The sequence below is a fragment of the Panthera leo genome, chromosome B4 (genome assembly GCF_018350215.1).
Source record: "Panthera leo isolate Ple1 chromosome B4, P.leo_Ple1_pat1.1, whole genome shotgun sequence".
Classification (NCBI taxonomy): Eukaryota; Metazoa; Chordata; class Mammalia; order Carnivora; family Felidae; genus Panthera; species Panthera leo.
In genome coordinates, this window is record NC_056685.1 from 74,612,074 (window position 1) to 74,638,191 (window position 26,118).

At 45.9% G+C, this 26,118-nt stretch overlaps 1 protein-coding gene across 7 annotated transcripts in view; it reads left to right on the plus strand.

Annotated features, from left to right (window-relative positions):
• Positions 1-26,118, plus strand: part of PFKM (phosphofructokinase, muscle) — a 45,277-nt gene that overhangs the window by 17,102 nt on the left and 2,057 nt on the right. For 6 of the 7 annotated variants that reach the window (XM_042946353.1, XM_042946347.1, XM_042946348.1 and 3 more), the window contains 19 exons: positions 7,820-7,912; positions 14,090-14,163; positions 15,007-15,084; positions 16,713-16,902; positions 17,114-17,279; positions 18,034-18,078; positions 18,504-18,612; positions 18,725-18,820; positions 19,055-19,147; positions 19,763-19,888; positions 21,043-21,107; positions 21,599-21,668; positions 22,420-22,569; positions 22,990-23,060; positions 23,421-23,508; positions 23,583-23,735; positions 24,222-24,386; positions 25,443-25,504; positions 25,734-25,845. In XM_042946353.1, coding sequence (XP_042802287.1) covers positions 7,820-7,912; positions 14,090-14,163; positions 15,007-15,084; positions 16,713-16,902; positions 17,114-17,279; positions 18,034-18,078; positions 18,504-18,612; positions 18,725-18,820; positions 19,055-19,147; positions 19,763-19,888; positions 21,043-21,107; positions 21,599-21,668; positions 22,420-22,569; positions 22,990-23,060; positions 23,421-23,508; positions 23,583-23,735; positions 24,222-24,386; positions 25,443-25,504; positions 25,734-25,845 — 2,006 coding nt within the window. Of the gene's footprint in view, positions 1-4,410; positions 4,490-7,819; positions 7,913-14,089; positions 14,164-15,006; positions 15,085-16,712; positions 16,903-17,113; positions 17,280-18,033; positions 18,079-18,503; positions 18,613-18,724; positions 18,821-19,054; positions 19,148-19,762; positions 19,889-21,042; positions 21,108-21,598; positions 21,669-22,419; positions 22,570-22,989; positions 23,061-23,420; positions 23,509-23,582; positions 23,736-24,221; positions 24,387-25,442; positions 25,505-25,733; positions 25,846-26,118 lie in introns of those variants that run through there. The other variant, XM_042946354.1, reaches the window with a different exon arrangement.

Below are 26,118 nucleotides of genomic sequence, written 5' to 3' on the forward strand. Positions count from 1 at the left end.
CAGTGATTATAGGAAGGTTATAGGATGGAGGTTAATATGCAAAAGTCAATTGTTTTCCTGTATACTAACAATGAAAAAATGGAATTTGAAGTTAAAAACACACTACCATTTACATTAGCACTCCCAAAATGAAATACTTAGGGATAAAGCTAACAAAATATATACATTATCTTTATGAGGAAAATTTTAGAAACTCTGGTGAATGAAATAAAAGAAGAACTGAATAGAGAAATATTCCATGTTCACAGATAGGAAAACTCAATATTGTCTAGATGTCAGTTCTTCCCAACTTAATATATAGATTAAATGCAATCCCAATCAAAATTCCAGCAAGTAATTTTATGGGTATCAACATACTGATTCTGAACTTTATATGAAGAGACAAAAGACCCAGAATAGCCAACATGATATTGAATGAGAAGAACAAAGTTGGAGGACAGACCCTACCCACCTTCAAGATTTACTGTGAAGCTAATCAAGACATTGTGATATTGGTCAAAGTATTGACAACTAGATCAGTGGAACAGAATAGAGGGCCCAAAAATAGACCCTCATGAATATAATCAATTGATCTTTCACATAGGAGTCAAGGCAGTACAATTGAGCAAAGATAGTCTCTTCAACAAAAGATGATGGAACAACTGGACATCCATGTGCAAAAAAGTGAATCTAGACACAGACTTTATGCCCTTTACAAAAACTAATTACAAATGGATCATAGACTTAAATATAAAATGAAAAAATATACAACTACTGGAAGATAACATAGGACAAAACCTAGGTGACCTTGGGTATGGTGATGACTTTTAACATACAATACCGAAGACATTATTCATGAAGGAAATTCAGTTGACCCTTGACCAACACAGGTTTGAAATGTGTGAATCCACTTACTTATACACAGGTTTGTGGGTTTTTTTACAGTACAGTACTATAAATGTATTTTTCTTATGACTTCCTTAATAATCTTTTCTCTAGCCCACGTTATTATAAGAATACAGTATAATACGTATAATATACAAAATATGTATTAATCAACTATTTACATTATTGGTAAGGCTTCCAGTCAACAGTAGGCTATTAGTACAGTTGACTCTTGAACAACACAGGGCTTAAGGACACCAACCCCTTATGCAGTTGAAAATCTGTGTATAACTTTTGACTCCCCCAAAAGTTAACTACTAACAGTAGTAACTATTAACTATGCGCAAGTAGACCCATGCAGTTCTAACCCATGTTGTTCAAGGGTGAACTGCAATTAAGTTTTTTTGGGATTCAAAATTTATACACAGATTTTTGATTGCATAGGGGCCACATGACTCAAGGGCCAACTACAATTGATAAGCTCAACTTCATTAAAATGAAAGCGTACAATTCAATGGTATATACTATGTTCATAGAGTTTTGCAGTCACTTTAAGTTTAGGACATTTCCATCACATGCAAAAGACATCTCGTGTTCATCAGCAGTCACTCCTCATTTCCCCATAGTGCTAGGCAACTGCTAATCTGCTTCCTGTTTCTATAAATTTGCCTATTTCATATGAATGGTATCATATACTATGAGGTCTTTTTTGTTAGCTTCTTTTACTCAGCATAATGTTTTTATGGTTGCAGGGTATCCGTACTTCATTCTTTTTATTGGCAAGTAATATTCTATTATATGGATATGCCACATTTTATGTATTCATTCATCACTGGAGACATTTGGCCTGTTTCCACTTTTTGCCTATTATGAATAATGCTGCCATGACCACTGGTGTACACATTTGTGTGTGTGTGCATGTGTGTGTGTGCCTGTGTGTGTGTGCGTGTGTGTGTGTGTGTGTGCATATGTGCTCATTTTCCTTGGGTATATACCTAGGAGTGTAATTGCTGGGTCATATAGTAACTCTGTTTAATATGAGGAACTGGAAAGCTGTTTTCCATAGTGACGACATCACTTTACACTTGTACCTGCAAGACACAAGAGTTCCACTTTCTCCACATCCTCTCCAATACTTGTTATTTTCCTTTTTTTAAAATAGTCATCCTAATAGATGTGAAGTGGAATTTCATTGTGGTTTTGATTTGCATTTCCCTAGTGATTAGCGATGTTGAACATCTTTTCATATGTTTATTGGTTATTTGTATATTTTATTTAGAAAAATGTCTAAACCCTTGCCCATTTTTTGTTTTTTAATATTACAATTTTATTAGATATTTCACTGAACAGAATATGTTTTTTAAATTGGTAGACTTTGTTTGTTACAGAAGTTTTAGTCTTACAGAAAGTTGAGCAGTTTGCACACAGAGTTTCCTCTCCTGTGGTCAGTTTCCATTTATTATTACTACTTAGTGAGGTACATTTGTTACAGTTGATGAGCCAATATTGATACATTATTATTGATTAGAGTCCATAGTTTATGTTAAAGTTCACTCTTGGTGTTGTGAAGTTCTATGAGTTTTGACAAATATGCCATGTCATGTATCCAGCATTATAGCATCATACAGAATAGGTTTACTGGCCTAAAAACCCCCTGTGCTCTACATATTTATCATTCCCTCTCTACTCTAAGCCCTTGAAAACCATTGATATTTTTACTCTCTCTATAGTTTTACCTTTGCCAGAATGTTACTTAGTTGGAAACATATAGTATGTAACCTTTTCAGACAGGTTTCTTTGACTAAGCAATATGTATTTAAGTTTCCTCTATATCTTTTCTTGGCTTCATAGGTCATTTCTTTTTCTTGCTGAATACTATTCCATTGAATTGATACATCACAGTTTATCCATTCACCTTTTGAGGGACATTTTGGTTACTTCCAGTTTTGGGCAACTATGAATAAGCTCTTATGAACATTTGTGTGCAGGTTTTTGTGTGGATGTAGTTTTCAACTCATTTGGGTAAATACTTAGAGAAATGTGATTGCTGGATCATACAGTAAGGCTCTATTTAGCTTTGTAAGGAACTGCCAAATTGTCTTTTAAAGTGACTGTACCATTTTGCATTCCCACCAACAAAAAATAAGAGTTCCTGGTGCTCCACATTCTTGTCAGCTTTTGGTACTATCAGGTTTATTATTAATTTTTTTGATGTTAGCCAGTCTAACAATATGTAGTAGTATGTCTCTGTTTTAATTTGCAGTTCCCGGATGACATACGATGCTGGGCATCATTTTATATGATTATTTGCCATCTGTGTATCTTTACCGGTCAGGTATCTGTTCAGACCTTTTGCCCATTTCTGAATTGGGTTATTATCTTTTAAAAATTTTTTTGTTTATTTATTTTGAGAGACAGAAAGAGTGTGTGCATGCAGGAGGGGCAGAGAGAGAGAAAGAGAGAGAGAGAGAGAGGGAATTCCAAGCAAGCTCCTCACCATCAGTGAGGGGGGCTCAGACTCATGAACTGTGAGATCATGACCTGAGCCAAAATCAAGAGTCAGATGCTCAACCCGACTAAGCCATCCAGGTGCCCCAAGGTTATTATCTTTTTTTATTATTGAGTGGCAAGAGTTATTTATATATTCTGGATACCTATCCATCTGTTATCACATATATGATTTGCAGATATTTTCTTCCATTCTTTAGGCTGTCTTTGGATGGTAACATTTACATCACAAAAGTTACTTTTGTGTATTCCAGTGGTTTTATCTTTATTCTTATTGTTTGCAGCCAGAATATGCAGGGGCAGAAAAAAAGTAAGCAAGAGGGAGGGCATAGGAAGTCAGGAGAGGAGAGATGCCTGTGGAGAGGCATTGCAACAAAGACCTGGGTGAAGTGGAAAGAGTAAAGAGGATCTGAGGAAAGGATGCACCCTTAGCTCTGGGAGTTCTTGGCCCATGTTGCCTCCACGGACACTGTTTGCTTTGCAGCCCTGTATTTTCTCAGAGAAAGGTACTTAAATATAAAAGGAGTTTTTGGCGTCCCTCTACAGAAAATACCGGTGTTCAATGTTCCTCCAGGGCAGGGACTCTATTTCATTTATCTTTTCATCCTCAGCACCTAATACAAAACCTGGCGCAAAGACTTTCCACGAATGCTTGTTCAAAGAGTGACAGAGGTGTGAGATAATGCATAAGGCCAGAGGGGGAGGTTTATTATTAGTTGTTGAGGATGTTTGAATGCAAGGAGTCTCAGTCTGGCTAGGAAACAGTTGTCTCGGCAGACAACATGAGAGGCAACTAAATAATTTCTGATTCCCACTATGTACAGGAGCTGATGGCTCCCGAGACAGAGATGGGGACCCGAGAACCTTGCGGGGAGTGAGGAGAAGCTGATGCCATATCTGAGCTGTCCTTGGGAGGAGGAGGGAGGGGTAGAGAAAGAGGAGCAGGAGGAGGCGGAGCCTCCGGGCCAGCATCAGCTAGTGGAGGTTGGGAAGCCTCTCCTCTTTCCCCTCCCTTGTTGCCTCCACCTGGCTCCTCCCCGCGTTCTCCAAGCTCCCTCCCCCTTCCCCAAGGACAGTCTGCAAGGAAGCCGTGGCGGAGGAGAGCTAAGACTAAAAGGCAAGAGGGGCCCTTGAGTAAAGACCGCGGGGGAAAGCCGAGAGCGAGGTGGGGATGACCGTGCTGGGAGGAGGCGCTGGGGAGAACTGGAAGGAGCGGACGGGAAAAGAAGAGGTGGTATGGCATCAGAAGCTGGAGCGAAGAGGGGGGATGGGTAGGGGAGCCGTGAAGAATCCTAGCCCTTCGGTTCATTTTCCTCCGCTAGCACGCACAGCCCCCGCCCCTGGGAATCAGGGATGGGTGGGTGGTGCTCGGACCTCGTTACCCCTGGCTGCCTCACTCCTACCCTAGGCACTCAGCCAGTTCAAATCAGTGCACCTAGGATGTTGCCTCCCTGTATTTATCCCTCCCTCCTGCTTATCTTCACACATGTGATTTTATATTTAGGTTTTATGTCTGTGTGCTTCTATGTGTGTGTCACTGTGGATCTCTAAAGGTTGCTTATATATGAATCTGCGTGCACTTCTGTGTCCTGTGCCTCTTATAACTGGTTTAGAGATACAGGAGAAGGTTCTTTTTTGCAGGTCAGCACTCCTAACCTTCCCCCTTGTTAATGGTGAATTCTCTCCCTCACTGGAAACTCCATGGGTGGCAGATCCCTGTGTGGGTTTGTCAGTGATGAGCTCCCAGAGTGAATGAGAAGAAAAAACTCAAGGAAAATGGGATCAGCATACTCATGTTTTGTTCTTTCGTTTCCAAATGTTTGCCTTCTTATTTGCACCAGTTACTTAGTCTTTTTTTTTTTTTCTTGAGAACAGCAGAAATTTGGACATGAACACTCCAGTTAATAGGAGAGTGTCTGTATCCATATGTTTATTACATTCCTTTCACTGTCACTATATGCTTTCTTAAGTCCTATTTGTATCTCTATGCGTTAGAAATAGAATATGGAGCTGTCTGTATCCAAGCATACTAAATAAAAGTTTTCATAGGTCTATGTGCGTCTTGTATTGTTCCGTCAGTTCACTAATGCCTTCAACAAGGATTTATTGAACTGTTATGTGCATGGACTTCACCAGGCTTTGGTTAAGCTGTGGGAAAGTTTTAAAAAAATGAACGTGATCCCTCCCTGGAGGATTGTTCAGTCTAGTTAGGGAAAGTGGCTCGTAGCAGTCATCTATCCAGGGGTCTGCAAACTTTCTGTAAAAAGCCAGATAGTAAATATTTTAGTCTTTGCAGGCTATCTGGTCTCTGTCACTATAATCTACTCTGTTGTAGCACAGAAGCAGCCATAGGATAATGTGTGAAAGAATGAGAATGGTATGGACACTGAAATTTGAATTTCATGTAATTTTCACATGTCCTGAAATGGTTTTTTAAACCATTTAAAAATGTAAAAATCTGGGGCACCTGGGTGGCTTAGTCAGTTGAGCATCTGACTCTTCATTTTGGCTCAGGTCATGATCCCAGGGTTGTAGGATCAAGCCTTGCATCAGACTCCTTGCTGAATGTGGAGCCTGTATGAGATATTCTCTCTCTCTGTCTCTCTCTCTAAAAAAAGGTTTCTTAAAGAAAAATAAAAATGTAAAAACCTTTCTTTGTTTGCTGCCATACAAAACCAAAAAAAGGGTTGGATTTGGCCTGTGCTCTGTAGTTTGTTGACCCCTGATCCAGTCCAACCTTATTGTCAATATATAAGAAGCAATTTAAATACCATATAAAGTAGTAATTAAGTGCTAAATGAATGATCTAATACCAGACAATATGTGATTAGAGGAGGTCCACAAAGAATCCCTCCTATGGTAATCAGGAAGAGTTAATAGTCTTAATATTCATAGGCTTGCAGCTAGGCCTGGCCTTAAATGATGGAATGGGATATCTGTGAAAGGACCAAGGTGGCCTTCTGGATGAGGGATGCAGTGTGCCCAGGTACACAAATGGGAAGGAGCAAAGTAATGTTCAGGTGATGATGGGGCAGAAAATTCATGGGAACAAAGGTTCAAGCTTTGGCAAGGGCTAGATCATGGAAGCTTTGAATGCCAACTCAAGAATTTGGACTTCATCCATCAGAATGGATTATATGTAGTATGTCTGTGAATCTGTGTCCCATAATAACGCTATATATGTTTGTGTTTGTATGTCTTCACGAGTGTCTCATTGCATGTACTTTATTGGTATGTATGCAGATTTGTGTGTTTATGTGACCTGTGTCTTTATCAGCGGCTACCCTGATTTCCTCAGATTCACAGCAGAAACATGAGCTGTGCATAAAGGTCATCAGCCCCGGTTCAAGTGATTTGGCCCAGTTCAAATGAATGCATCCTCAGGGTCCTATGACCTACCCATGGAGGTTTATTCTATGTCTCTTGTAGAGTGGAGAAGGGAAACACAAACGGAGACCAGCTATTGTAGTAGGCAATTCAGGTGGAGAGAGGCGCTGAGGATCGCAAATAAGGGAGGATAAGGGAAGATAGTAAGGGAGAAGAATAGAACTTGGTAACTTTTGACTCTCAGAGTAAGGAGATCAATTTAAAAATTTAGATTTTAACCTGGATAACTGGTAGAGTGATGACTCCTTTGACATTTTATAGACACAAAAGTATGTCTTGTGTGTTCCTTTGAGAGAGATAAGCCCTAAAGACAAAAATACGAAGGTGTTCACATGGCGTGTGTACATAATCTATGTATATCTGGCTATGATTCTGTGTTGTTCTTCCCATTTGATAGCATGTAGTGTGAAGGGCAAGGCCTGAAGATGAGTCAAGAGAGGCTCAGGAGGCAGGAAGCCTGAGAGCGATGGGAGAAGGCATGGAATGTCTTTAACCATTCCTGAGCCTGAACCATCGTTTTGTGCAGGCTCAAATGTGCATGTAAAACCTCAAACCCCAGTTCCAGCTTAGCCCAATTCCATAAAACGAAACCCTAATCTTCACCATAACCCTGCCTTCCCTCACTTTTCTGCTTCCACTTGGCTGGTTCTCATCAGTGCCCCAAACCTCAGCCGATTCCTACCGTCTGCAGCAGCCCTTCCCTTCATTAAAAGGAGGAATCCTTGAGGCCACCTTAACTTTCCTCCTTCTTTTCTCATTTCTGTTCAGTCAACTGCCCTTCCCCTTGACCTTAGCTTGTTCTCCAAATAGACTCCAATTCAGGTGGGAGGGATTAGCCAGGACCTTTGCAGTGTTGGGTTTGATTACTGTGACATTTCAGCTTGTCAGTTTGTGGGGGCGTGGCCCTCTTCTGGAAGAAGTCCAAAACACCCAGGCTGCAAAGCTCAGACTTAGTATAGTAGGAGAGCCTGACTGAGGTGGCTCTAGCCAGTCTAACAGAGCCATTTCCTGAGCACCTCAATCCACCTGTGTCTTAACTGATCGTGCTCTTCAATTCTAGAGTGGATCATGACCCATGAAGAGCACCATGCAGCCAAAACCCTGGGGATTGGCAAAGCCATCGCCGTGTTAACCTCTGGTGGAGATGCCCAAGGTAAGGAGGAAGGCCCTGCTTGGGGAGGGACAAAAAAACCATGGCTGGTAGGCCCTTTTGAGTTTCTTAACTCCCTTAGCCTGTAGAATAGAACTGTCCTTAATGTCCTCCTGCTGTAGATTCACACTCGAATCCTGGGCTTTCCCGAGAATCTCTGTCAGGTCTAAGTCCCCAAGTGCTTCTGGATATTATTTCCTCTACTTTAATTTACTCAAATCTTCATAAAACTTCTTTCCAAGTTTCTCTGAAGATTTGGGACCATTTTGTTCCTTTGGTACCTAAAAGACTGGTGTTTTCTCAAGCATCACTAGGAAGAAAGAGACTAAAGAGATAAACTTGTTGAGAAAGCAGTAGGTGGATTCACTTCAAATACATAGAAAATGTAGGTGGGGAAAGGGGGAGATGCAGAAATTGGTATTTGGTGGGCCCTAGCTAGATCTTCAGGTGTTACCTCTGAGGTACGTAGAGTTTCTGCACCAACCAGGGTCCGGCACCACACTCCTACAGCACATTTCCTTCTACTGGGCACAGTTCTGCTTCATGCTTAGTTTTCTCTGGCCTTTCCTCTTCTTCCATTCCTTTGTCCCTCGCATAAGCAGGAATAGCAGCAGTTAATCGGTACAGACCCATGGGGTGAGGTGGGGGCGGGGGCAGAAAGCAAAGCCAGAGAGAACCCCTTTCTGGGTTGAGTCCCAGAAGCCTGGAAGTCAGGGAAATCAGGTATATGGAAAAACGAAGTGGGAGATAGGGAATGTGTGATTTTTTTTTTCTCCTGATGATCTTGTATATTGTAATTTATAATACGTTGAAATCTACCTTCAGAATCTCTTTGAGAGGGATACCAGGACATGGAGACTGTGCTGAGAAAAATAGAGAAGGAAAGAGATTTCAGCCAGTCTCCCCTTCACTCTGCACCACTCTCTGTAGGCTTCCTAAACTTTGTGTTAATCACCCACTTTGCTTAGAGCCCTGCCTTGTATGTTGTGAAGAAGTTAATTTCCTTTGGAAACTTACAGTTTTAGGAGAAAAGATAGCATACGTTACTGGAATTCTTATGTAAGGCTTATAAATAACAAGAATCAAGTGTGCCTAACCAAGTAGAACCCACTTCTATAATGAACAGATAGGCTTTGGTTGGATTAACCAGGGAAGAGTTCACAGAGAAGGTAGATTTCAAGAGACTGAACTCTTCATTGAATGAATTCTTCATTCCACAGTGTCTGGTGTACAAAGTAGGTGCTATATAAATGTATCCTTAGTTAAATGCAAAGGATGTTATTGAGCACCTGCATTTCAAGCAGGATGGCAGGCACTAAGGATACATCAATGAAAAAGTTACACATTGTTCTTATGATCCTCATTATATGTTAGTAAATCTAGGCTTTAAGTATATTTTTTATCTAATGTATATTTAATTGTAATTGTGATATGTATTATGAACATGAGAATGCCAGAATGAGGACACTTAGGAAGAGGGGCACAGAGGTCTGAGTTCAGGAAGAGTGGCCAGATTAGGAATGCAGAGCCCTACTTGAGGCTGACCTTGCTTTTCTATTGCTTCTCTGCTCTCTCCTGGAAAGAATCCCATGCTCCATAAACTCTTGAGTGTTGATCCTAAAACCTTGGTAGGGTGGCCTGTGAAATTGGATTAAGTGAAGCAAGAAGAGCCTGCTAAAAATCCAAGTGAGGCATACAAAGTTAAGAATTTATGAAAAAGAAGGGCTCTCTGGAGAGGGAAAGAGGAAAAAAAAAAGAGACAGAGGGAGAGAGAGAGAGCTAGGATTTAACTTGGGTCTAAGAGCAGCAGAGCCCTTTCAGCTTCTGATCCTGAGCACAGAAACCCTCTTATTTTAGAGGGACCATCACCAGCTTTAAGGGAAGATCATTCTTGGAGGCAGGCGCTAGCATAAGCTGATTTCTGGAGGGCCAGCTGGACCAAGGCCTAGGGGATCTTGTGACAGGCACAGTGTACCCAGGGAAATATCCCACTGCGAGGCCACATAACATCACAGGTGCATGTGAGCAGGTGGTACAGGAAGAAACTAAGGGAGGCAGGGAAGCAAAGCAGAAAACTCAAAGTAGAGTTGAGAGGTCTCAGCTAAAGGAGCAGCTCAAATAAAGTAGCGGCCTGCCCAGTGATAGGTTTAATGATCTTCAGTTCTCCGAGGGAGAGGGCACAGAAATGACTTTTAACCCAGAGGCTGTGGGCCACATGGGAAAGTGAAGGTTGGGTTCTATAAAATCCACAGAGGCCACAGCTCTGTCATTCCCTGAGCTTAGCAAAGCCAATAACCTCTTAAAGCAGAAGAGAGGCCAGATTTCAGACACCCTGAGCTCAGAAACTGGGCTGAGTACATACAAATTCCAGTCCAGGAATGGCCCCAGCTCTGCTAAACCATACCACATTTGCCCACACAACATTGGCTTATTCTGCTGGAAAGGATCTCAGTCATCGCTCTAGCCCTCTGCCTTCAGATGGGCAGTCCATTCCAAATACATGTTTATCCTGTTTTTAAAGGATTACAGGAACAGGGATTCTATTACCTCTCTGGATTGCTATTCTAGTATTCATAATATTAATTACATATTTGTCAGAAGTGTAATTCAGATCTAACATTTATTTTTCATGTTGGAATTAAAGGATTTTTTTTTCCTATTCAAAGTTCAATTAAGGTAGAAACTTTCTAACATCTGCTTTCAAAAAGATAGTGACCAAGTCATTTATTAGTTTTTTCTATCTCATGTCATAGAGACTCATTACCCATAGTTCTCCCCAAAGCCTCTTGCCTACAGGCTGTAATTAGAAACTCCAAAGTATGTGCTTCTGATGTTCTCCAGAGCCCCTCCTGGCTGTACCCAGAATACCCCCTGGGTGGTGCCTGTAATCTTATCCTTCGTCTTGCTTCTAATAAGTCAGACAGCTGTGAATAGAGAGTTATTTAGGGCAACATGGTACAGCTAAGGAGATCCTGGCCAGGACTGGTCTGAGGCCAGAATAGGCCAGTGATGTTAAGTAGGAGAGCCCAAAGAATTACTGGGACTCCCTAGCATAAGTTATGTGTATACATCCTGGTCGGTGAATTCTAGGGAACTGGGGGGTTTGAAATGCAGGTATAGGGGACAATTAGGGTCCTAAAACTTGATTTCTAGGAAAACAGTTGTCCAGCTTAGAGGCAGGATGATCTCTGGAGGTTGACAAGACTGAGGTAAGAAGGTAAAAAGGGATGAGAGAAGAGAAAGAATCTTCTTTTCTTGTGGGATTTTTCTTCTGCCCAATAGATTTGGATATTTCCTACCTGCCATCTATTGTTTACTTTGTACTTAAAACCTTTTAAGTCATTTGTTTTTCTTAAATCTTTTCTCCCTACCCTTACTCAGCTTAGGAGTAGGAAACAGCATTCCAACCTATAAATTTCAGTAGAGTGTTTTTTCCTTATTTCTTAAGATTACAAATTCATACTCCAGAACTGTAGGTATCCAATAGACAAGCCCACAGGCATTGTGAAAGTCTAGAAAATAAATCAACAATAGTTTCATTTCTGTTCTGACCTACTGATTTATCCTTACTAAGGCACTGATGGCTTTGCATTGACCCTGACTTTGTTCTTTTCAGACACACAGGCTTTTCCTAAAGCTTCTGAGAAGCCTGCTCCCATCACAGAGTTTTCCATTTTGATTCCTTCAGTTTGAGGATGTGAACCTAGACTTCTAGACTTATGTGACTTTGCCTTAGTGATGGCGGAAGTGGGCTTTGACAGCAGTGCTCACCAGTGACCTCTTGTTGGCAAGCCCAACCTTCCCGTTCTTATCTTAGATCGATTATTGGAAGCATTTGGCAGTGTTACAACTTCTCAAAACTGTTCCCTTTGGCTTCCAAGACATGGCTAAGACCTGGGTTTCCTTTTGCCTTTCTTGCTGCTCCTTAGTTTCCTTCATGGAACCCATCATCCCCTGCCCATTCCCTCAGCGTTGGTTTTCCTCAGCGTTCCATTCCTTGCCTTTCCCATTCTAATTCTACATATTCTTGTGAGACCATCTCTCCCAAGTCCACATGGGTGTCCCACAAGAACTTCAAGCTCAACATTTCCAAATACGAATGTATCATCCACACCCCTACCTGCCTGAATCAAAACTTGCCTCTGCTTAGTTAATTGCACCTCAGTCTTAACTCTTTGCCCGTCAGTCATGGGGCCTTTCCATCTTCTTCTCCAACACCTTGAAATCTAACCACAGTGCTGTGCTTCTCTTTCCCCATTGCCTCCTGTCCAGTGTCTCTGTTTTGTCCCAAATGCCACTCTCTCAGTCTAGGCCCTCATTTTGTCTAGGCTGCCAGAGAGCCATCTTATCCCAGCGTCCTCCACATTGCCACCAGTGATCTTTTCTGATATACAGATAGCGTCATGTCTCTCCACTCTCAAAATTCTTAGAGATTCTCCATCATTTGCAACTTTTGTTTTTTAGGCCAAAGACCTCCTTAAGAATCAAATGACAGCTGTGGACCTTCTCCCAAAGGAAATTCCCGTGCCCAGAAAACTTTTCATACAGTTTCATGGGTTCATGGATTTCCTGAAACCATCACCCATGGATCCCCAATCAAATCCTGGCCTACAGAATAAGAGCCAGGCTTCCTCACGTGGCATACAGGTGCCTGCTTACCTTTGAAGCTTCACTGCTCACCACTTCCTGTCTTACGTTTTATCCTTTGTAATACCCAGTTACCTAAGGTTGTTTCTTGACCCTCACCTTTATTTGTGCTATTTTCCTGCCTAGAGCACTGTCCCCCAAAGTGTCCACCTGACATAAAAGATTTATAAGGAAATTGTCCTTTAGGTCTCAGGTCAAATGTTGTCTTTTCTGTATAACCTGTTCTGACTTCCTTTCTGGCAGCTTGGATGCTCCTTCTCCTTGTCCCCACTGCGCTTTGTACAAATCTCCTTCATAGGGATCCATATTGTAACCATGTTATATTCTTCACAAGTCTTGAGGACCATTACCGTCTCCTGTATCTTTGCATCCCTAGACTGTATCATTCAACTGCTGTTTCCCTAGTGCCTAGATAGTGCCTGGAGTATGGTAGGTATTTAGTCAATATTTGCTCAGTGAGTGAATGGGCCTTCAATTTGATTTGGTGCTTATAGTCATCTAACACCAACTTTCGTCAGCCTGCAGAAAAAAAACCCTCCAAAATAGACATTTTGGTTTTGTTGGTTCTATTCTGCTCCAGGTAGCTTTGGAATTTACAGTAGTTCATGATGGATTTTAGCAGATTTTTCTAATTACTGGTTTCTCTAGTGCTCACTGGCACATGATATTTCTCCAGGCAGGGTTAAGGACCCTAGGAATAGATTGTAGATTGAAACAAAAAAATGTTCTGGGGTATCTGAGGACAGGTGGCTAAAATGGTTCACAAGAAATTGATCTATCAGGGCTCTGAGATTCCCTGAGCATCACCATGAGCCCCTTCTCACATGACAGGGCAGGATGGGGTTACCGGGATCAAGACCCAGGTATGTGTTCCATGTCTCACTGGGGAAGCTCTGCTCAGCACAATTATCAGTAGCATTGTTTCTAATACAGAGGCTGTTATAGCTTCCCCCTTGTGTTGTGTGCTGTGCAGGGTGGTTCCTCCACAGTACTCTCAGAAAAGACAGTTCTCGTCACTGAGTAGCTACCGGAAAGGGAGAATACTTAACATGGGAGAGAGGGGAAAGGCTCTCCTCTCTGTTTTAGTCCTAATTAATTTTAGTCCTGATTGTCTCCCAGTGGAGAGACTGGGCTCTGTGACCTTGACCTCTTTGAACTTCAGTTTCCAAATCTGTAAAATGGAGGTAACTTCAGGGTTGTGGAGAGGATTAAATGAGATGAGGTTTGACAGGCGTTTAGCGGTGTCTAACCCTACTGTAAGCATTCAAGATTATTATTCCCCGGATTGCCCTGGCAGGGAAAGGTCTTAAGAAAGATGGGATTGGGGAGGGAAGGGAGATGAATTGGAGGTATATGGAGCTACATTAACACTGAACACGATAATTTAGTGTTGTGGGGGAGGCCAGAAGACTTGGAGGAGAAGAGGATTCTAGATTCAGAGAAAAGCCTAAGAGAAGGACTGAGATATCTTGTAGTCCAGGCTGCTTTTCTCAGGAGTAATCTCTTCCTGTCGTCTTGCTTCCCTCCTTTCAGGTATGAATGCTGCTGTCAGGGCTGTGGTTCGAGTTGGTATCTTTACTGGTGCCCGTGTGTTCTTTGTCCATGAGGTTGGTTTTCTACTTTGTTCTCCATCATTCTTTCTCTGTTTTATGCTCCCCCCTCCCTACTTCCTGTTTCCTCACCTCCCAGTTACATGCTATGCCTGACCTATCTCAGCTCCTTGTCTCTAAGAGTGTCTCTCCCCGACTCCAGTCTCCAGTAATGATGGTAGGATATAGGGATCTACAGATGGGGTCCTCATGTTGCCCGTTCAATTTAAAGGAAGAAGTAACTCTCTCTTCCCCTTACCTCCACCAAAACAAAGAGAGAAGCTGAAATGAGTATTTCAGAGAAAATTTAGTATGTCCTGAGACAGAGCCTTTGGAAAGAACAAAGTCTCATCAGATTTCTGCAGTTTGCTGTACCTTCTGAGGTTCTAACTCCTCTTCCTTCTCTCCCTTCCCTCTCATTCTTTGCCCACTCTTTTCCCTGTAAGGTTTATCTGCCTTCTCCTAAATTGTATCTTTTCAGGTCCCATTTCTCTCCTGCCCTTCTTCCACCACCCTTCTCTTTTCCCTCTACTGTTATGAAAACTATCTGCTATTTAGTTCCCCGGGAAAGCAGATTGGAGGACATGGGATAAACCAGAAGCAAGAAGAATTAGGATGAAATATTAGGAAGGACATCCTGACCTTTTGAGATTGCAGGGAAATAGAAGAGGGTATTGAAAGGTTGATGTCTTCTTCCTGGGACTGTGTTAAATATGACAGTGTCATGGGCATCCAGGGATCAGTAATGGGAGGAGATGACTTGATTCTCAGAGAACTGCTTCCCAGAGATCCTGTCCTAATTGTGGGGGTTTAGGGAAAACTGGCTTAGCAGAAGCTGAATGGGTGTAATGTGCTCCACAGGGTTATCAAGGCCTGGTGGATGGTGGAGATAACATCAGGGAAGCCACCTGGGAGAGTGTTTCGATGATGCTTCAGCTGGTATGTTCCAGAGGACTCCTGTTCCTTATTTGTCCTGTCCTTGTCCCACCCCACTCTGGTTTGGCCTCATGGTTGCTCAAGTTCCCCCCATGTGGCTCGACGTGAAGGGTTCTGTGACGAGAGAGGTGCCACGACTGCCCTTTACTCTTTGCATTTGAAAACATCACCCTGGTTTCCTAGGGTGGCATGGGGGTGGGGGTGCGGTCACAGGACAGTTTGCTCTTTATGGAAAGGTCACAGGCAAGACTTAAGGAACTGGCACGTAAGCAGGAGTTGCTCTGGAGTCACAGGGAGGGTCTGGCCAGGAAAATAACCTTCCCAGAGGCCTGGAGCCAGAGCCAGAAGTAGAGCTGAAATCTGCTGGTCCTCATGTGATGGTGAGAAGGTCACTTGAAACCACACTGTTTAAGGGAGGAAGGAACCAGCACAGCCTTTTAGAGTTTCCAAAAATACCTTAAGATTATGCGGATTGTATCCATAACCCTTTGTGCTACTTTCCGTAAGTCATTATATACCTATTTTCTGATTTACTGAAAAATCCACAAATTACATTTGTACCCCCATTCTTTACCGCAGTCCTCTAAAAATCCATGGGAAGAAATACAATATGCAGTACTTAGCAAAGATTTTTTATAGGCGATGGTGCCTGCTGTTAAGTGGTCTGAAAATGAGTCAGAATTCTCTATCAGTACTCCCAAAGGCATGAATGCCAGAAGATTGTACGATTTGTGAAAATCCTAAGTATACTTACCTCTCTTGGGGCATCTATAAGTCCCTGGGGATTTAAGGCTTTCTATACTCAGAACTACCTTTCCTGTGAATATGTGGATATTGTGTCTCCTTCCACGAGCACCATAGATCCTGAGGAGTGAAGGGGAAAGGATTGGCAGGGCCTGGTTACAATTAGAAATCAGTGAGTTCAAGAGGGAAAGCACATTGGGATGACCAAGCACGTTGGGATGAACTGCTAATTATAGTGTGGACACAATCCAATAAAGTCAGGCCACTGGGGAGAATTTCCAAAGACTAAAGTCAGTGCTACATCTTACATTTCTAAGAACATGTGAAAGACGGAGATTGTCCAAAAGCCAACAGCATGTATGTATTCCTTTGCTCTCCTTGAGGATAATCACTTTGATGACAAAGCCTTCAATGAAATGGGTTAACCTTAGCAGTCTTCTAAGAGGTGTAGCAGAATATAGGAATGACCCTATGATAGCTCAGCCAGAATTATTTCCCTTTCCTTTAGAAAGAACAAATGACTTTTTTTTTAAAGTTTATTTATTTATTTTGAGAGAGAGTTGTGAGTGGGGAAGGGGCAAAGAGCGAGGGAGAGACAGAATCCCTAGCAGGCTCTGCACTGTCAGCGCAGAGCCCGAGGCAAGGCTCAATCCCACGAACTGCAAGATTGTGACCTGAGCTGAAATCAAGAGTCGGACACTTAACCAACTGAGCCACCCAGATGCCCCTAGAAAGGACAAATGACTCTTAAGGATGTTAGGGCACTTCCTAGAAAGCCAGGTAGTTATGACAGCTCATCACGATGTTGGAATAGGGGAAATCTTAGCATGTCGAGCTCAAATTTGGCTGTGTCATCTGGAGAGCTGACTTCTACTTCTTCCCCACAGGGAGGCACAGTCATTGGAAGTGCCCGGTGCAAGGACTTCCGTGAACGAGAGGGACGACTCCGTGCTGCCCACAACCTGGTGAAGCGTGGGATTACTAATCTGTGTGTCATCGGGGGTGATGGCAGCCTCACTGGGGCTGACACCTTCCGTTCTGAGTGGAGTGACTTACTGAGTGACCTCCAGAAAGCGGGTGAGACATTGTCATAAGTATTGTTTGTGCGCATGCACACACACCCCTCTCCTCCCATTGGAGGAAATCATCACCCAGACACAAAAGGGAGGTCTTTGCCCTCCTTTCTCTGCCATTGCTTATGCTTCCCATTGGCTGCAGTTCCTTCTCTCTCCAGTCATCTGCTCTTTAGGCATGTCAAGGTGGCTCCTGGTTTGCTTCTCATTGCCAGGTAAGATCACAGCGGAGGAGGCTACGAAGTCCAGCTATCTGAATATCGTGGGTTTGGTGGGCTCAATTGACAATGACTTTTGTGGCACTGATATGACCATCGGCACTGATTCCGCCCTGCACCGGATCATAGAGATTGTGGACGCCATCACCACCACTGCTCAGAGGTTAGGGGACTTGCGGGGGGCAGGTGGGGCAGTGGAGGAGGATCGCAGCTGGGGCAGGCTACAGGGCTAGGGCGTCTAGAGAAGATTAATGCCCTTGGGCTCTAGACCCCCAACGACCCGTTTTCTGGGGTGGGAACACTGTCTTTAATGAAGAAGCATCCCTAAAGCCCTGAAATTGCACTGTTGTCTACAGGCCGTATGTTTGCCCCTTGTCACTGTCTTGCCCACTGTCCACATTGTAGCTCTGAGGGCTTTGATACCTGTAGGGTCTCCCAAATGATCAGTGTCCAACATGAGACAAATCTAGGGAGCTCCAAACCTTAGCCACCCTTTCAGCTATAGTGTAGACTGTAGAGGCCGTCACTGCCGCTGCTCAGTAGGCGGCCTGGGGAGGCAGTGTGGGAGAATGGGAGGCGGAAGGTAACAGTTTGCCAGGGTCATCCTAGGGGATTCCAGGCTGATGCTGGTCGAGTCCTCACTTCTTCACTTCTTTTCCTATTTTCTCTTTCCTTTCCTGGACCCCATTGCTCCCTGGAACAGAGCCACAGTACTGACACCTTTTACTGCTATGTTTTAGTCAGCCTGTAGCCATCCTAGACCTAGGTCTGGGTCTTCCTGGTCTCTCCAGAAACCCGCTGGGAGGTCTAACAATATAAATGCGTCTCCCAGGGAGGTTTTGCGGCCTACATGTGGGTGGCGGCTTGGGACCATCAGGACACTGGGACTGTAAAGGTTCTGTGTCTGTCTCTTGCAGCCACCAGAGGACGTTTGTGCTAGAAGTGATGGGCCGGCACTGTGGGTAAGATCCCCGTCTCCACTCATCTGTTTTGTGGAGCCAGCAGTAGCCTTCTCTTCCCCAGAGAGTCCAAAGAGGTCTCCCAGGGATAGCAGATTCAGAGGTGTCCATGCTTGTCTCGGTTATGGCCCCCTTTCCCCACCCCCGTACCCATGCGTGGAAGGGTGTGCCTGTGTGCCCGTGCACAGGACAGACACCGCTCTGAGATTAGAAGCCACCGTGGCAGGTGAGCACGAAGAGAAGGTGCCCTTCAGGGACAAAACTTCACTGAGAGGCTGTCTCAGCGGCGCTCTTACCCTCACCCCAAGCATGAAAGCACAGATCCTCACACATTTCACCACCTATGGGAACAGGCAGACCTGCCAGGTACGGGTCAGGCAGTCTGTGGAGCGTGGCTCTTAGTGTGACGCTTCTGCCTCTCATCTCAGATACCTGGCCCTTGTCACCTCTCTCTCCTGTGGGGCTGACTGGGTTTTTATTCCTGAGTGTCCACCGGATGATGACTGGGAGGAACATCTTTGTCGCCGGCTCAGCGAGGTACTGGCACTTTATTTTGCCCTTGAAAAACCACTCGCCTGTTTCACTGATGATGCACTTCCCCTCCATCGGTTTCATCCCACTGACCTCTTTCCTCTTTGTTCTTGACCAGACAAGGACCCGTGGTTCTCGTCTCAACATCATCATTGTGGCTGAGGGTGCCATCGACAAGACTGGGAAACCCATAACCTCAGAAGACATCAAGAATGTTAGTATGAATGAAACCAGAGAGGCCTTGGACACCACCCCCCACCCCCTTCCCCAGTGACTTCTGAGTCTCCCCTTAGTCCTTCTGTACATCTCTCCCCAGGTTTCCTGCCCCCTGGTTTCCCAGGAAGATAAGATATAAGATAAGAGGCTAAGCCATCGTGGTTTATCTAAGCCTCTGCCTGTTTTTTCTCTTTGACTCTGTATCTCTCTGTCCCTCTTTTGGTCTCCTCAGCTGGTGGTGAAGCGTCTGGGATATGACACCCGGGTCACTGTCTTGGGGCATGTGCAGCGGGGTGGGACACCATCAGCCTTTGACCGGATCCTGGTAAGTCATGGGGTTCTGTGGCCCTTGCGTCTTAGAACCCAGGACTTGCTGTCCTTCCCCTGCAGAATCCCACTTCCCAGGACAGGGGCTTACACCATTGGCCATGCCGCCTCCCTCCAGCTTCTGGACTGCAGTGGCCCTTGACTCATTCCCATCCACCCGAGTTCTCTTCTGTTGCAAAAAATGATGGGAAATTATATGCTCTCCAAATAGTGAGGACTAATATCTCAGCTTTGATCATTAGTAAAATTATTAAGATCTAACCTTAGACACTCAGGTTGAACCCTCTCATCCTACTTTTGTTAGAAGAGAGAGGCAATACTCTCCCTTGTTTTATCAATAAGAAGGGAATATTAAGCCTCAGTAATCTCCTTGATTACTACAATGGACATGCTTCTCTGGAACCAAATAGAATTCTAATGGTAAGAGGATGAAGAATCAAGCTTTAGATGAAATCTGGGTAGGGAGATAAAGCCCCATAAGCTCTTAGCTGTAGTCCTTAAATGTGCAATTCAACCCTGTGATCTGGAAGGGCCTCAGGTGCCCTGGCTCTCCAGGCCCAGTCCAGATGGGGAGGCCTGAACCAGACTGTCTTTTCTCCCTGGGTTCCTGCAGGGCAGCAGGATGGGTGTGGAGGCAGTGATGGCACTTTTGGAAGGGACTCCAGACACCCCAGCCTGTGTGGTGAGCCTCTCTGGGAACCAGGCTGTGCGCCTGCCCCTCATGGAGTGTGTCCAAATGGTAAGTACCGACCTCAGCTCCCCGTCCTAACAGCCCAAGCCCCTGTCTTTGAGCTAGAGCTTAGAGGGAAAGAGACCAACTTCGAAGGGCACTGGAACTCCTGTTGGAGATGGGAAGGCAGCATGGTGTAGTTAAGAGTCAAATGAGGAAAGGGCACAGTAGGCTTTGCATAGGAGCTGTCCCCTCTCTAAGCCTCAGTGTCCCCATCTGTTAAATGTTCCTAAGAAACGTGGGAGACGCTACATCTTACCAAGTAGTGAGACCCAACGTCGCACAATATCCAGCCTCGGATGCTTTTGCCATGTCTTTGTTGGAAAAGAAACGGAGTATGTCTCCAAATGTTATTAAAAGCAGGGAATAGTATTATGGTCTGGCTGGCTAGCTCGTATGTTTCTATGATTTCTACCTTGAACATGTTTCTCTGAAACAACGTGAGGTTCCTAACACTCACCCTGAGGGCTACTATAAGGAGCGGAGGGAAGCTTTGTAGAAGGTCTGATGCAGTATCTGGAAAATACCGGGTGCTCAGGAAATGGCTCTTATTACAAAGGAATCACTCCTGTGATACCACAGAGCTGTGTGTCTGGGGCTGAGGTGTCTGGCTGATTCTTAGGACTGGCCTGCATGCTCAGGGCTGGCTCCCCATTTCCTGGCTTGCTTCTCCCTCAAACTGGGAGTCCCAGAAACCTACAGCCTAGACAGGCTCCAGCCTTGCTTGGAACTATGTATCCCAAAAGCTAAAGCACGGGCTCACAGAGCAGAAATCAGTAGCTGGGAGACACACGGCAGGGATCAGCTTTTCTTCCTAACTGGGATCCGTAGGGTCTTCTTCATACACTCAGTTTAGAGGCTACTTTCAGGTTGCGGAATGGAGGAAGATGCTATTTTATCTGTGAGCACTCCTCCACTCTGAAAAATATTCAAATAAGTAGAGCATTGAATCAGCTCCTTCCTTTGGCTGCTCATTTCTCCAAAAATTAAGGAAAAACAAAGATGCTGCTTTCTGTGAATGTTTGGGGAGCATAGCAAAGGTGGGAGGTGTGGTGGGTAGGATCCAGGCATAAGAGTGGAGACAGAGCATTACCACGGGCTAGGAATCCAGCTGTGTAGAACCCTGCCCTGTAGTCATGACTCTTGCTGTGCTCCTCCTTCAGACCAAAGATGTGACCAAGGCCATGAACGACAGGAAATTTGATGAAGCCATGAAGCTGAGAGGCCGGTGAGGAATGACCGGAAGCTCACTAGCTACAAAAATCAGATATTGGAATGGAGCAAAAAACGGACATGGTTTAAAACCCAATATAAGAGCTTCTGCCCCTCCCTGTTCTTACTGTCTTTGTGACAGTTCCTTCCTGAGAGAGCTGGTTGTGAGGTGACCAGGAGGCACAGTTTGTCCCAGGGATGCTCTTCCTGGGATTGGCCTGCTGTAATCCGGTGGTTTTTGTGTGGGTTCCAGCCAGGTTTTCAGTTTCTCTAGCCAAGGGACAGCGTGTCGTGCTGAGTGCAGTGCCTGGGAGAAGAGTCCTCAGGGAGGGTTTGATCGGTTACTGGCCCTTTTTCAGCCCCTGCCCAGTTCCTGCCAGGTCCCAGTTATGTCCTTTGAGGTTTGCCCAGCTGGACTTCACACTGGGAACAGAACTTTAGATCCCCTTTGCTCCTGGCCGTGAGGAGCGGCCTGAAGACCCCCCACCCCACCTGTACTTTTTCCAGGAGCTTCATGAACAACTGGGAAGTGTACAAGCTTCTGGCTCATGTCAGACCCCCAGTCTCTAAGGGACCGGTGAGTTCTCTCCCTTTGACTCTGTCTCTCAGTCTCCCTCCGTGAAGTGCCACCTCCACTCGTATAACCTAGAGCCTGGCCAGCTTCTTCGCCCCACTAAAATCTCCAGTGCCGAGTCCCTGACCCTACTAAGAAATTTTCTCTTAGCACCCCCAGATACTAGCCCCATGTTCTTAATGTGCCCCGGACGTCTCTGCCCCAAGGCCCACATCCAATTTAGGATCGACGAGGTAGCGTGCAAGGACTGGGAAAGAGATTTACGGATTAATCCTTTGGGCAGACCTGGGAATGATCATATGAATGTACTTCAGCCACTTCTTCCCTTGAAGTAGTGGTTCTCGGTACTGAGTGTCTATCAGAATCATCTGGGCTGCTTATTTAACGTGCAGATTGCTGGATCCTTCCCTCAGAGAGGATTTAGCTCTGGGTCATGGCCAGGAATAGGTTGGTTTAACAGGCTCCCTAGATCAGGCGGTCCAAATATCACACTTTGGGAAATGCTGCTCTGGAAGGCCTCATTCGTTACGTAATGCTATCTGTGGGCAGGGACAGCGGTTTTCCTTATTGATTTGTGATAAAGAATTTGCTTCCACAGGATGAGGGAACAGGCTGTGCTGGCATTCCTGGAGAGGGGGTACATTGTCCAGAGGCACATGTCCTGACCCTAGGACCATGAGGGACACAGGGTTCAGCTTCCCTTACTGACCTGTCCCCCTCTTCGTCCTGCTCCCTCTCCACTTCTTCTCCCCAGAGTAGCATACACACAGTGGCCGTGATGAACGTGGGGGCCCCAGCCGCAGGCATGAACGCTGCCGTCCGTTCCACCGTGAGGATTGGCCTCATCCAGGGCAACCGGGTGCTGGTTGTACATGATGGCTTCGAGGGCCTGGCCAAGGGTCAGGTACGGGGACTAAAAGGAGGAGGGCACGTACTCTGAGGCACGTAGCAGGGGTGACCTGTCGGTCTTTTTCTTTCTCCTGGCCCCTCCCCTCTCTCTCTCTACCTTTCTTTCCTCTCAGGGTTTGAGCAGAAGTAGATGCTTAATCTTAGGGCAGTATGAATAGGCAGGAGCCACTGAAATGAACCCTTTACAGGCAACACACCTTGTTTAATTCTCTGTCCCAAAGCTCAGTGCAGTGCCTGGCATAAGTAGGTGCTTACTATTTGTGAATGGGCAATAAGACCAGAGGAAGTTCACTGAGGTGGGGAAAAGCCGATGCGTGGTGTTCCTCTTCCAGCCAGGGTGGGTGTCGGGGTGGGATCAGAACTCAGGAAGTAGCATTCAGTCCACAGGGCAGACCTGTGTGATCTTTTCCTGCAGATCGAGGAAGCTGGCTGGAGCTATGTTGGGGGCTGGACTGGCCAAGGTGGTTCCAAACTTGGGACTAAAAGGTAAGTGGCATTTTGGAAGCACCTCCTCCTAGTCACCCCTAAAGATGTCCCTTGGAATGTGGGTGTCAGTTCATTAGGTCAGCGTCTACACTGCTGTAGTCTGCATCTTCTGTCCCCAAGCTCACAGTTGCCTCAGTGAGGGAAGGCCTGCATATCTAGACATCTCTTAGCAGCTCTAGCAGTTTTAAGCCCCAGGATGTGTCCTTACACAGCCATGAGGGGGGGGGCAGGGAAGGGGGCACAGGTCAAGAAGTTATACATAAAGCACATTCTAATTCTAGCTTTTTTCTCCCTCAACTTTGCTTAATTCTCCAAATTCCATCACCTCATCGCCCACCCCGCCTCATCCCAATCAACTAGGACTCTACCCAAGAAGAGCTTTGAGCAGATCAGTGCCAACATCACTAAGTTTAACATTCAGGGCCTTGTCATCATTGGGGGCTTTGAGGTGAGTGCCCTCCCGTTTGTTCCCCTCCTCCCCACTTTTCCCTCTCCCCTCATGGCTGCCACCCTCCTTCTCAGGCTTACACAGGGGGCCTGGAACTGATGGAGGGCAGGAAGCTGTTTGACGAGCTGTGCATCCCGTTTGTGGTCATCCCCGCGACGGTCTCCAACAACGTCCCCGGCTCGGACTTCAGCGTGGGGGCTGACACAGCACTCAATACTATCTGCACGGTGAGAGCCCGCCCCCGCTTCCCAGGCCTCTGGCCAGCTCTGTAATCCCTGGACCACGTGTGCTGGAGAGTGAGCTACTGTTTTTGTACTAACCAAGTGACAGTGTTCAAACGGTGCCTCTTCGAGCCCAGGCCCTTACGCACTTTATTTCTCCACGCTACGGTGTTCATTCTCACCTGTCAGCCTCCAACGCATCAGTACTCTGCGTCCCAAATGTTTTTTTCCGTCCTGAGGTCAGATAGCCTAATTTCCCTGCCCTGAACGACACAAAGGGTAAGTACAGCTTCCTTCCCAGGAGGCGAGTTCCACAGGGCAGTTGGCAGGTGTGCCGGCCGCCCCCTAAGGCAAGAACTTGATGAGGCGTAGGGGCCTGGCTGAGCCGGGGAGGGTGGCGTGCCGGGGCCGGTTTATGGCAAGGGCCAGAGAAGTGACAAGGATCAGACCCCGGACTCTGTCTTTCTAACTGAGACCCCGCTGTCTTTGCAGACCTGTGACCGCATCAAGCAGTCAGCGGCAGGCACCAAGCGTCGGGTGTTTATCATCGAAACGATGGGTGGCTACTGTGGCTACCTGGCCACCATGGCAGGACTGGCAGCTGGGGCCGATGCTGCCTACATTTTTGAGGAGCCCTTCACCATTCGGGACCTGCAGGTAGATGGTCACTCAGAGCCTGTTATGCAGCTCTCCCCTGCCCTAGTCTGTCCCCACAGCATCTTGAGCTGTGAGAGCTCAAGATGAGGATAGCTGCTTGGTCTCTGGGGCCCTGCGAGGAAACTAGAAAGAGCAGCAAGAGGGCATCTCCAGTGTAACCTCGCACACGTGACCACAGCTGCTGTTTCTGGAGCATTCGTTTCGAAGGCCCCACGTTGCTAAGCCCTTCTCAACGTGTTTTTGCATTTTGTCTTCAAAACACACATGCAAGGGAGCTATTATTATCTCCGTGTTACGGACAAGAAAGATTTAGAGAGGTTAAAAGACTTTTCTAAACTTGTGAGTAGGTGGTTTAACTAACAGAGAAAGTCGGTGGTGTCTCTACTGATCATGCCACCCGCCCTGGGCTCCCTTGCTACCAAAGCAGACTCTTCTCATTCCTGTCCCTCCCGGGGTTAGGGTAGGGCGCTCCGATTCCTTTTTCTCAGAGGGGCCGTATGATCCTAGTTTTCCAAGATTTCAGTTCACTGGAGGGAAGAAGAGCCACAAAGTGCAGGGGCAGCAGGCTGAGGGAACTCCCTCATGCAAGAACTCAAGTCCCTGCTGGGAATGGAAGGTGGGAGTCTTCCTCCTTCACCCCCATCTCAAAGCCCAGATGAAGGAACTGGTTCCTCCCAAGCGAATCACTGCTGCACCGACAAGCAACCCATTCAAAGGCCAACACTGAGAGCAGTGGGCCCCCCACTCGGCCCTCTGAGGGAAGGGAAGCAGAATCCCCTGGAAGGGGACACTGGGAGCAGGTGGAAAGGTGAAGACCGGCAGTTACCATGGCTGTCCTTAAGTCACCCTCTCCCAGTTCTGCCTGGCTCGTTTGGAGTCTTTGTTCACATTGCAGCGTGCACTGAACTTCTCACAGGGACTAGGCACAGATTGTAAACAGCTCTCTTCCAGTTTCTCTCCCCATCTGGAGAGGCCTGGTGGGGAACAAGAGATCTGTGCACTTGCCCGGCCTTATCCACTCCTGGCAAGGCTTAAGATTTACTCTCTTATTTTCAGGCAAATGTTGAACATCTGGTGCAGAAGATGAAAACCACTGTGAAAAGGGGCTTGGTGTTAAGGTACCTCATCCATGGTGTGTTCCTAAGCGAAGAGAACAGTTAGGCTTTGGCTCTAGCCCACAGAATGAATCCATGGTTGGGATGCCCTGAGGAATTTGGGGACACAGTGAGAGAACTGGAGCCATGGGAGGAGACAGAAAAGGGAAGAACAAAGCCTACTGAAGCAGAAAAGGGTTGGGAGGGATGGGGAGACAACCAAAGTCACAGGCTTTTGGTCTCTACTTGGCAGGAATGAGAAGTGCAATGAGAACTATACCACGGACTTCATCTTCAACCTGTACTCTGAGGAGGGGAAGGGCATATTTGACAGCAGGAAGAATGTGCTTGGGCACATGCAGCAGGTCGGGAAGACACCCCAGTCATATCCTTCACCAGACGGCCACAATCCCCGATAGCCATTGGGTCTCCCACTGGTCCCCAATCTGCTGGAGGCTGTCGGTGCCACCACAGAGCACGAGCCTGCAGTTTTTACTGTCACAGAATCGAAACAGCATTACCCTGGAAATGGCCTTCGAGGTTATGTGATCCCTCCTGGGGCAGGGCTTCTCAGCACTGGCACCATTGTCATTTGGGGCTGGATAAATCTTTGTTGCGGGTGGCTGTTCTGTGCCATT